The sequence below is a fragment of the Accipiter gentilis genome, chromosome 6 (assembly GCF_929443795.1).
Source record: "Accipiter gentilis chromosome 6, bAccGen1.1, whole genome shotgun sequence".
NCBI lineage: Eukaryota > Metazoa > Chordata > Aves > Accipitriformes > Accipitridae > Astur > Astur gentilis.
In genome coordinates, this window is record NC_064885.1 from 33,561,417 (window position 1) to 33,572,631 (window position 11,215).

Consider the following 11,215-nt stretch of genomic DNA (forward strand, 5'->3'; position numbering starts at 1 on the left):
CTCCCCGTGTGCACCCAGGCACATGTGGCCCAGGGGTGATGCATGGTGTTGGGGGGTGCCCATGCATGTGCAATGCTGAACCCCCCTACAATGCCATGGGGGGCTGTACGCCCCCAGCCTTGGGTCCCATATGCTCCCAGTCGTGGGCCCCCAGCTGCAGTGGAGCTGGTGCTTGGCACGGTCAAGGTTAACTTTGCTGGAGCCCGTTGGCACAGTGCGGGGAAGCTTTAATTTAATGAAGTGTGAGGCTTTTTATGGGCTTTTAATTACGTGGTGATAATTAACATTATAGGCCGCCGGGTCCCAGTGGTGCCCGGCTGCCCTGTGCCAGCTCCCGCCTGTTTGTAAATAAACCCCGCGGGCTACACAGTGCCCACCCCAGGGCACCCACCTCCCACGGCAGGGAGCAAAGCTAGCCCCAGCCCCCTGCCCACACGCTGGGGTGGGGATTTGGGCACAAATTCGGGCACAATCCACCGCAAAATGTGGGGAGCAAGGGGCCCCCCCCCCCATTTCTTCCCCCCAGCAGCACCCAGCCACCTGGGTTTTTCCAGCCCTCCGGCCAAGCAGAGCTGCCAGCTGGCAGTGCCAGGGTTGGCGAGAGTGGGTGCAGGCAGCAGTGCCACAATTGTCCCCCTCACTGGAGCCCAGCCTGACCCAGAGCAGCACCCCCCCACCGTGCTGGGGTTAATAGGAAGCGATCCATCAGGCAGCGCCTGGGCACGCTGCCCGCCTGCCAGGCACCCAAAGGATTTATCGTCCAGCGCCCAGGCAATTTCCTGCCCTCCTCTAATCAATAAGGAGGGGGCAGGGGGCAACGCCAGCTCCCCCGTGCAGGTCATGATGGGTGAGGGGAGGCAGCAATACCCAATGAAACAGGTCCCAGAGCAAGGCCAGGGGCTGCGGGTATCAGGGCGAGGCCACCCCCCACCCCCCAAAATCATTTCTCCCCTCCCTGCCAGGACCAGGGACTCGGACCCTGGCGGTGGGGGGCCTACAGATTAAAGCATCCAGTGCCCCCACGCAGCAGCACTGGAGTTGCTGAGCAAGATCTGGGGTACCATACCCTGCAGCCACGAGGGCCAGCACCCGGCTGCTCCCCCACCACCACCCAGCCTCACGCAGGGAACCCAGGCGTCCGGGCTCCCCTCCCCCACCCCTTCCCATTTAATTTTTCCTAATGAAAGGCAGGGAGGATGGCGGGGAGCTGGGGCACCAAGGTCGAGGCTGCCTTTAATCAATCCCCGCTGCTGGCTGGGTGCCTGGAGGAGCTGGCGGAGGAGAGGGTGGGGGCTGCAGGAGGGGGAAAGCACAGGGTAGGGGGAGATGTAGGGTGCAGCCAAGGGGCTCCCAGTGCTTGGCACCCCCTGGGACCCCGCTATCCCCCACCACCCCCTCAAAGAAAAGGCACCGTGAATGCACTGCGCTGCCTGGCCGGTACCAGGGCTGTGCCTGGATCCCGCCAGGGCAGCTTTAATCCTCTGCAGGAGATACCCCCCCAAAAAAAAAACAACCCCCCTCCCCTTGCACCCACCTCTCAGCGTGGGGCACCGACCCCTCCCTGCACACCAGGGTGGGGACACCGGGGCTGGGGACAGCCCCAGGCTGGGGCTGCTAAAGGCACTGGGCAAAGGAGGGTGCAGGGTGCCGGGGGGGGGGGGGGGGGGACAGGACGGGGGGAGGACACCGACACAGTGGGGTCACCTAGAGCTGGGTGCTGGTGACGGCACTCACCCCGTGCACCAGCACGGTGGGGCCCAGCCCGCGGGTGAGCAGCTCCAGTTGGTGGAGGTAGAGCGGGTAGAGGCTGGTGTCAGCCGGCGGCCGCGGCAGGTAGAGGAAGCGCACGGCCGGCGCGGGGCTCTGCTCCAGGACGAGTTTGTTGGCGGCACAGACGTATTCATCTGACACTTGGGTGGCATTGGCTGGGAAGTTCACGGCCCCTTCCTCCTCTTCCTCCTCCCCGGTGGGTGCCGGCCCCCCCGGGGGTCCCCGGCGGGTTTGCCAGTGCAGGCGGGTGACGGCGTCCCAGGGCACCAGCTGGATCTGGGCCTGGATGCGCAAGTCTTTGAGAAGCTGGCGCAGCTTCTCCTCCTGGGCATGGGGCATGGCACCCGCCTCCACGCAGAGGAAGAGGCGCAGGCGGGCCCGGCGCCAGGCCCGCGCCATGTTGAGAACGCAGGCCATCTGCAGCAGGAAGAGGCTGCAGGTGTCGGCGTAGCGGGCACTGTCGGGCCGCAGCAGGTTGACAGGCCAGACGTGGATGGCGGGCGGGGGGCTGGCGGCCCGCCGCAGCTCCCAGGCCTTGTCCAGGCTCTCCAGCTGCCGGGCCAGCAGGACATTGCGAAGCATCTTCAGGGCGTCAGCCACGATGCCTACGTACTCCCGGGCTGACAGCAGCTTGGGGTCGGCAGGTGCCCGCAGAGGGGGGAAGCCCAGGGGGACCTCCTCACGGGCGCTGGTGAAGGCGGGGTGCCGGGCTAGACCGTCCTGCGGTGCCGCGTCGTCATAGAAGCCCAGCACCAGGGTGTTGGGGCGCATCCCGCCTGGTGGAGAGACGGCACCAACCCGGCTGAGCCGAGGTGGAGGGCCCCGCCAGCCCTCCTGGCCCCAGCTTGGCTTTGGTGTTGTTCACCCTGGTGATTCCAGACCCCTCAGCATCACGCACCCAGATGCTGCCAAGACCCAACTCGGCTTTGGCACTGCCCACCCAACACCTCTCCAAGCTCCAACCTGGCTTTGGTACTGCCCACACCGAGTGCTTCCGACCCCCTTGGCATTGCCCGTCCAGGTGTCTTCAAGCCCCTCAACACTGCAGACACAGATGCCTCCAAGCCCCAGTGTGGCTTCAGCACTGTTCACCCCAGATGCCTCCAAGCCCCAACTTGGCTTTGGCATCGCCCATCCAGGTGCCTCCAAACCCCTTGGCACTTCTCATCCCACAGGGGCAGCAGGGTGGACCTTCACCCGTGCCCAGCCTGCGCACCACTCACCAAGGCCAGAGGTGAAGAGGAGCTGCCGGACGCCGTGCCGCACCGAGGGCGCAAGGGTGAGGCTGATGAAGGCCTTGACGTTCAGCTTGTCCACCAAGCTCAGCCATGAGTCCTGCTGGGGCTGCAGTGGGTCCGAGGGCAGCGCGTCTGGATGGAGAGCAAGAATAGCATCAGGGCGTCCGGTACTCTGTACTGGGGGATCACCCCGTTGTCCCCGCAGCACCCCTCCTGCAAAATCAGTGCCAACCCCTGTGACCACCCCAGGGAGGGTGGAAGCAGGTGCTTCCAGCCAGAGATATGAAATCATACATAAATATATAAAAAATACCCAGGCAGCCCCATCCCCTCTCCCCAATTTCAGGCCATTAGTCACCAAGGCAACGGCGGAGGGGGGAGCAGAGCCCGTGCATCCGCTGGGGTGGGGATGGGGATGGCCACGGCATGTGCCAGGGAACACACGTGTGCAAGCCAACACACATCAGGGTGCAAACACACCTGAAGCATAGGGGACACAGCAGCAGGCATGAGGTGCGGATGAACACAGGCACACACATGTGCAAGGATGTGCCGAGTGTGCACCCACACACGTGCTGGGTGTGCACAGGCACTGACCTGTGCAACAGAACCGTGCTGCACAGGGGCTCAGAGGAGCCTGCGTGGCATGTGTCAAATGTGCACACCAGCACCGACACATGCAGGACCCCCACGTGCACACACAGGGATGAATACACGAGCACACACATGTGCAAGTTTGCAGCACACATGTGCAAGTGTGTGTGCAGAGGAGGCATGGGACAGACACAAGCCACCTATGTCCCTCATACCAATCCAAGCCCAAGGTGCCACACGTGTGCCCAAAATGCTGACATTCCCTCACTGTGCCCACCCAGGAGCTGGGCGGCACCATCACCCCAAGGACTCTGGGATGCCCCTGGCACCACAGTGAGGGGCAGAGGCCACCAGCGCCAGGGACAGCGCAGACCCTCACCCAAGTCCTGCAGCTCGACGTGGCCCAGGACGTAGAGGCCGCTCTTCTTGAGGTCATTGACGAAGTCAATGAGGCGGGCGCTGCCCCGTGGGTTCTGCACCATCAGCAGCATCTGTGGGCGCCAGAACTTGACGTGGTCTTTCCGCACATCCAGCATCAGCAGGTACTTCCGCACCTGGAGGGAGGGAGGGCTGCAGGTCAGGAATCCTCCTTCTTCCAATAAACCACCCCATGGGGATGCCAGCCCTGAGGACACACCACCCAGGATGGAGCTGCTACAGGGACACCAGCCTGGGGACACCGGTTCTCCACCCCACAGGGGGACAGCAGAGGAGGGTAGGGCTCACCTGGTGGAAGATGAGGGCCTGGCTGATGTAGCCCCAGGTGCTGCTGGGCGAGAGGTAGTGGAGGGCAAGGAGGAGGACGAGGAGGAAGCCCAGACTTGCCGAGGCTGACACGGGGCTGATGAGGAACATCATGACGCAGCAGCCCGCGATGCCCAGCAGGCACGTGTGCCAGGTGAAGTATCGGAAGGTGGGCCTGGAGCAGGGAGAAGGAGACACCCATTACCGCGTGGTTCCCATGCCAGCTGTGGGGCGGGCATGGTGAGGGGGGCTGTACCACCATGCCACACCAGCCACCCCCAGTGAACCCCACTGTGCCAGCACAGGGCATGTTGGGCACCCCAGATGCCTGCGGGAGAGGGCACAGAGGGGAGACGGTATCTCCCAGGGCACTGGGCAGCCCCTTGCTGCCAGCCCCTGGCAAACAGGGATTATGATGTTTATTGGGCTGGCACTGCCCTGGCACATCCCAGGGGCCAGATAGTGCCGGGCAGCGCATGGCAGCACTAGCAGCTGCCATGCCCGCTCAGCCTTGTGCAGGGAGGCGAGAAGCTGTTATTTTCTCTAATTGTTGTTTTTCCTGAAAGGTAATTAAAATCCTTTTCTGCTGCACTTGATGGAGACCTCAGTGTGGGGAGGGGGAGGCACCAGATGTGGGGTGGGCGAGGGGACCGTCACCACCCACCCCAGCAGCCTCCCCCCAGGCACCGATCCTGCCCTATCCATGTCCAGCCAAGGGAGCAGCTGGAGGGGGCCAAGCCCCAGCCTGGCACAGACACCAGCCCTCCCTTGGGAATGGGACACTTTGGGAGACCCCCAGGCAGTGCCACCCAGCCCTGCTCAGGCACCACCTCTGTCCCACCTGGGGGACCCTCCCTGCTTTGGAGTCACAGTACCCTGCACCGAGGGCAGCATGCATCACCCAGGAGGGAGATCAGGCTCCCCCCCAGCCACCCTGCCATGCCCTCCCCTGCCCAGATTTGGGCAGCCCTGCCAGGCCAGCCCTGCACCAGGGTACCCTGCGCCCCAGGCTGGGGCTGCCTGCCATGCACACTCCTCCTTCCCGGAAGATCTTTTCTCCTCCCCCCACCCAGGATCCCCCTCCCTCCCTCCCTTTTCTCTGTTAGTTTAATTAGTGCTAATGGAAAGTGGGCTCCATCACTGCTTGGCAAGCTGCCCGGGGGATGCCGGCCTGGCACAGGCTATAAATTACCTCTGGAAAGCCTAAGGGGAGGAGGTGGGTAGTACCCAGTGGCGCTGGATTTATCTGTACCCACTCAGCAAAAGGGTGCCAGGGCATGGGGACTGTGCCAAGCCAGTGCTGCCACGCTGGGACCTGTCCCATTCTCCCTCCCCAGGGATGGGACATGTCTGCCCCCAGTAATGCTCAGGAGAGGGGTGCTCAGCATCTCTGCCCCACCAAGGTGCAGCAGGCACAGGGATGGCAGGAAAACCACAGATAGACGGACAGACAGGTGCTTGCCCAGCATCTTGGCACAAGCTCCCTCCCCTGTGCCAGCGGGTACCTGAAGTTGGGGGCCGATGCCCACTCCAGTGCCAGGCAGGCCAGGTTGACAGTGGCATAAACCAGGAGGAAGAAGGTGGTCACGACCCCCGCAATGGTGTTGAGCTTCCCAGAGAAAAGCACCAGCTGCAGAGAGCATGGGGGGGGGGGGGGGATGTCACAGGATCAATACACTTCTTGGGATGGTACCCCGGGCACATGCCCAAGCCATCCTTGCCGAGCTTGGGGCATGCCACAGCAGCATGCCAGGAAAGGGTATGGGTAGTGCCACATGGGGAGAAATCCCTGCCCCTTGCTGTGATTTATCCTTCATTTATGGACTCAGGGAGGGAAGGGCACAGCTGCAGCAGGACACTAGGGACAGGGGGCCTGGGAGGGATTCCCAGGGGCAGGGACACGTGTCAGGCTCCAAGACGCCCAGCCCAAGTGACAACCCACCTCCACCTGGCGAGGCCAGGAAAGGAGCATCGTCAGCAAACTCACCTGCACCACCAGCCAGGAGAGGATCACCGCCATCACTGGGTTCCCGCTGGCAGATGTCTTCTTGGCCAGCGCCAGCGCCCGGCCTGCAGGCAGAGTGGGGAGGTTGAGCTGGGGCACCCCAGCAGGCACCAACAGGCTCAGCCACCAGCCAGGAGTCCTGTACCCAGCCTGGGGGGTGGCCTAGCACAGGTGACCCAAATGGGCACACGCCAGCCCACAAAGCATCATCCCCACACCACGGAGGGGGTTCCCTGCTGCCAGGGCTGGTCCCTGCCAGGGACAACCTGCCGGGTCAGCTCTGGTGGGTACCAGTGTGCTCCAGGCACTCACCAAAAAGATCATCCCGGGCCAGAGCATACAGGATGCGGGATGCCCCGATGAGGTTGCTCATGGCTGCGGAGAGGGTGGCAGCGTAGATGCCCACGGTGACCAGAGGCGGGAAGATACTAATGTCACGCAAGAAGCCGTAGTCCTTCTGCAGGAGAGTCCTGGAGAGGGACACAGACACACTGGCACCTGCCTCGGCTCAGGCCAGCATGCCCTGGCACCGGGCACACCCTGCCACCAACGGGCCTGGCAAGGGGACGGGTGGCCGTACCTGTTGCAGGTGGCACACATGAGGAAAGCCAGCAGGTTGTAGACGAGGTAGGTGAAGAGCACAGCAGAGATGGTCCCCCGTGGGATGGAGTAGCTTGGGCGCTTCAGGTCCCCTATGGGCAGGAGCAGGCAGCATTAGTACCCACAGGTACAGCATCCCCGGCTCTCCTCCAGCCTCAGCTCCTGCTCTTGGTGCCACCCAGCCAGGCACCCCCTGCCCGTACCTGACATGTTGGAGCCTGCCATGATGCCGGTGCAGCCGTTGAACATCACTGCGAAGACAGAGCTGAAGCTCATCATCTGCCCGGTGGTGTAGTCCACCCCGTACCCACCTGCAGGACACAAAGGCAGGGGCTGTGATGGGCTGCCTGAGGCAGCATAGTTCTACCACATACCCTCTCCTCAACATCCCATAAACAAACCCCAGGAGAAACCACCCCACAGCACCTGCTTTATGCCCACAAGCTCCCCCCACCCTCCAGCAAGCCCCTGCTGACGTGGAGGCGCCTGTGCCACAGTGGGTACAGCAAGCAGGGTGGGGGGAGCCTCTCCTCACCCCCCAGGTTTTCTCGCAGGGTGGTGAGGGAGAAGCCCGTGAAGGAGCCATTCTCAGTCTCAGAGCCATTGAAGTGGGGCAGGCGGATGGGCACCCCGATGGGCCGCGTGGCGAAGAAGCTGACAAGGATGGTGCCCAGGACGCCTGCGACGATGAGGAAGATGAGGAAGGTTGCCTTGGCATAGATGGAGGCACCCACAAGGCACACAAGGAGGCAGAGGGCCAGCAGCACGGTACCGTAGAGCAGCTCGTACCAGTAGCTCTGGGGCAGGACGTGGATGCCTGTGCCCGCTTTTTGCCCTGGACAGAGACAAGCCAGAATCAGCAGGGCTCGGAGGGGGCATCACTAGGAGCTGAGAGCCACCAGCATTGTGCCAGGCATGACCGGCACCAACTCACCAGCCAGAAGCCTGGGTGAGCCGTGCCGGCTATGCCAGGCACGGCGCTTGGCACACTTGTCAGGGCCCTAGGGCTGCTTGGGTAAGGGACACCCACTGTCCCCCGCCACCACACACAGGGGTACTCACCAGGGGGGATCCCAAAGCTGTCCACCACCGCCTCCACCAGCCCCAGCACGTAGAGGGCACTGCCACACACGTTGGCCAGGAAAAACATGATCCCGATGCTGCCCCCAAACTCCGGGCCCAGGGCACGGCTGATCATATCTTGCTTGAGTCAAGGGATGTTACCAGCAGCCCAAACTACTATCGGGTGCCCCCAACCCCTCCCTCCCAGGCCAAGGGGGTGCCAGCCACAGTGTGGCACCCCAAGGCCACTGGGTGGTGACCCGATTTTGGCCCACGTGCCCTGCCCTGGCAGCATCCACAGCAAAGGATACAGTAGGCTCCGCCGGCATCCAGCGCCCCATTGGTGGCAATGGCACACACAGACAGCACCGTCATGCCGATGATGAAGTATGCCACCGCGAACATGGCAAGAGCTTGGTACAACCCGGCATGGCCCACCACAAACCCTGCCGAGGATGGGGAAGAGGCCAGTGTGCCCGTTAGCTGGGCACGGACCACTCCCAGGACAGGGCCCCTGGGCACAGCCAGCGCCCAGAGCTCACCCCACTGAGGTACGCAGGCTGCTCCCATCCCCGTGCCCGCAGCTCCCTCCAGACATGACACCCCCTTCCCTGCCAGGGTGGGGATGTCCCCATCCTGGGGTGCTGCCACCTCCCATCCGCAGCAACACCCGGGGCCAGCCCAGCCAGTACCCCTCACCTCAGGGCATCTCCATCCTCCTGCCAAGCAAGGATCAGGCCCAGGCACACCCTGGGCACGGGCAGCTTCGAGGGGCACACCCAAAAAGCAAACAAACAGGGCAAGGGCTCTGCTGCCCACCCTGCCCTGGGGCATTGCAGGGGGGTGCCAGGACCCCCGTGCCCTGCTGCCACCCTCAGTGGGGCAGGGTGTGTCTCGCACCCCAGCTCGGGCACTAGGAGCTGACGGGCTCCCCATGGGGTTTGCGTTGCCGTCCCGCTTGCCTACAGCAAAGCAGGAAGCAAAAGCAGCCCCAGGGCATCCCCGACAGCCCGGGCACAGCTCCCTGGTGCCCGTGCCCTGTCCCCCGGTCCTGGCACAGGGCACCCAGAGCTCCCCGCGGCCCTGCCCGGGGTGACGGGAGGCGAGCCAGGTCGGCGGCATCGTGGGCAGGAAGGGGCTGCCCACGGCTGCAGGGAGATGCCCTATCTCAGCCGCAAGGCAGGCCGCAGCCATGCCCGCGGGCAGCGAGGGGAGTGCCAGGGCACGGGCATCGCAAGGAGCCCTCGGGGACAAGGGCTGGGTTTGGGGGCACCCCCGGTCATCCCTAGAAGGCGGGAGGGTGCCCAAGTGTCAAAAGCAGGGGCGGGGGGGTGGCGGGGGGGGAAATAAAGGGGCGCCCCGATAGCGGTGGGGGGGTAAGCAGGAGGGGCTGCTCACCCTGGAGATCTGGGGGGTGTTTGAGACATGGGGGAAGTGGGGGGCTGCCGGGGGGAGCCACGGCCCTCCTGCGGTGGGACAGTTCCTCTTCCCAGCAGCTCCCCTCCCCCTCCGCCTCGTACTTCCCCTCCAGCCCCGCGGCCCCCCCCCCCGGTGTAACACACACCCCGGGGGGGCCGGGGCAAGTGGGGGGACCCCAGTGCCTGCTGTGGGGTAGGGGCTGGGGGGTCAGAGCCTGTGCGAGGACCTCAAGCAGAGGAGCAGGAAGGGGGTGAGTGATGCCAGGGGAGAGCTGTGTCCACAGCCCATAGCTCGGGAGAACGCCAGGCAGGGGAAAGGGCTCAAGGCATCCCCAAGGCCTACCAGGCCCCCCAGGCACACAGCCAACTCCCGCTCTGGGCTTTCCATGGGCGGAAAGTGAAAGAGGAAAAGCCTTCCCTGTTCCCGGACCAGGGCAGACACCGCCTGCCCTGGGCCTCTGCCTGCCCCGAGGCAGGCTGGGGCATCTCTCCCCACCCCACCCCCCCCCCGCAAAGGGCTGCCACCTCCCCCGGTCCATGCCCAGCCTGCCCACCCCCCTAATTCTCCCAGGTTGCCCAGTAACAAACTCATAACCCAAACTGGGAGCAGACTGGGACCCAATCTGTGCCCTCTGAACAGCATGGGGTGGGGGGGTGGGGGGGGTGCACAGCTGGGTGCCTGATGGGGAACACCAGAGTCCTGTCCCTGGGACATCATCTGGGATCTGGGAGAGAACTGGGGTGCTGTAGCCCAGCACTGGGGGATGCCTGGGGAGCAGTGGGGTCCCAGCACTGGAGGATGAGGGGACACGAGGGCACTGGAATCCCATTTAGGGAAGGCACCAGGGAGGCACAGGAGTCCTGCCCCAGGGACGGTAGGGCTGTAGGGCTTCAGACTGGAGTCCCTTACTGGGGGCACTGAGGCCCCTAACTGGGTTCCCATCCTGCAGGTACAGCAGGAGCCCTGGAGCCCCAGCCCCCGACTGGAGGGGTCAGGAGGGGACACACAGCACTGGGACCCCAGCCTGGGGGAGAACTCAGAGGGCACTAGGGACCCAGACTGGGGGACCTCGGGGGGAGCACTAGGACGTCAGGCTGGGAGGCTGTGGGGGAGCACCGGGAGGGCAAAGGGAGGACACTGGGATTCCAGACTGGGGGGCTCGGGGTGACCACGGGGGCTCCGGACAGGGGAGGCCTCGGGGGGACAGAGGGCCCCAGGATGAGTACCAGGCAGGGCTGGAGAGTCTCGGGGGGCCCCGGGCCGCGGCCGGGAAGGGGGGGGGGGGGGCGTCCCGCGGGGCGGCGGCACTCACCGAGGCGGAGGAAGAGGACGACGCTGAACATGGAGAGCAGCGTGGGCACCACGACGCCCAGGAAGGTGGGCAGCTTGCGGGGGGCGGCGGCGGTGGCCCGGCCGCGCTCCCGGCCCCGCTCCTCCTCGCCGGAGCCGCCGCACAGGCGGTACGTGAGCAGCGCGCTCCGCTCCGAGCTCGCCATGGCCTGGCACGGCCCCGGCCCCCGCCGGTCCCGAAACGCTCCCGGCCCCGGCCCCGGCCCCCGCCGGCCCCGCCCGCCGACCCGGGCCCGACCCGCTGTGCCCCGCCCACAACCCCGCCCCTCTCATCTGACCACGCCCATAACACCCCGGGTAGGACACGCCTCCGGACCCACCCCCGCCGGGTAGGCCACGCCCCATTCCCCTCCGGTTAGGCCCCGCCCCCGGGACAGCCCAACCACCCAGGCCCCGCCCCAGCTTGTCGAGTAGCCACACCCCCTTCTTTGCC

General features: G+C 65.0%; 1 protein-coding gene across 1 annotated transcript; it reads right to left on the reverse strand.

Annotated features, from left to right (window-relative positions):
• Nucleotides 1-1,417: 1,417 nt before the first annotated feature.
• Nucleotides 1,418-10,969, reverse strand: SLC12A9 (solute carrier family 12 member 9). The gene is made up of 13 exons (XM_049803290.1): nt 10,745-10,969; nt 8,325-8,459; nt 8,014-8,151; nt 7,487-7,786; nt 7,155-7,262; nt 6,932-7,043; nt 6,664-6,821; nt 6,334-6,416; nt 5,852-5,976; nt 4,329-4,521; nt 3,982-4,156; nt 2,994-3,140; nt 1,418-2,546 (listed from the first exon to the last, which is right to left on the reverse strand). The coding sequence occupies exons 1-13, from the start codon at nt 10,926-10,928 to the stop codon at nt 1,705-1,707; spliced, it is 2,700 nt and encodes an 899-aa protein (XP_049659247.1). The 5' UTR covers nt 10,929-10,969; the 3' UTR covers nt 1,418-1,704.
• Nucleotides 10,970-11,215: the final 246 nt, after the last annotated feature.

Excerpts from the sequence above, each read along its gene's own strand:
- SLC12A9 (XM_049803290.1), bottom strand. The coding sequence starts at position 10,928 with ATGGCGAGCTCGGAGCGGAGCGCGCTGCTCACGTACCGCCTGTGCGGC. Across the intron at positions 7,787-8,013 it reads CAGCTTTGGGATCCCCCCTG|GGCAAAAAGCGGGCACAGGC; the intron begins GTGAGTACCCCT and ends GTCTCTGTCCAG. Across the intron at positions 6,822-6,931 it reads ATGTGTGCCACCTGCAACAG|GACTCTCCTGCAGAAGGACT; the intron begins GTACGGCCACCC and ends GTCCCTCTCCAG.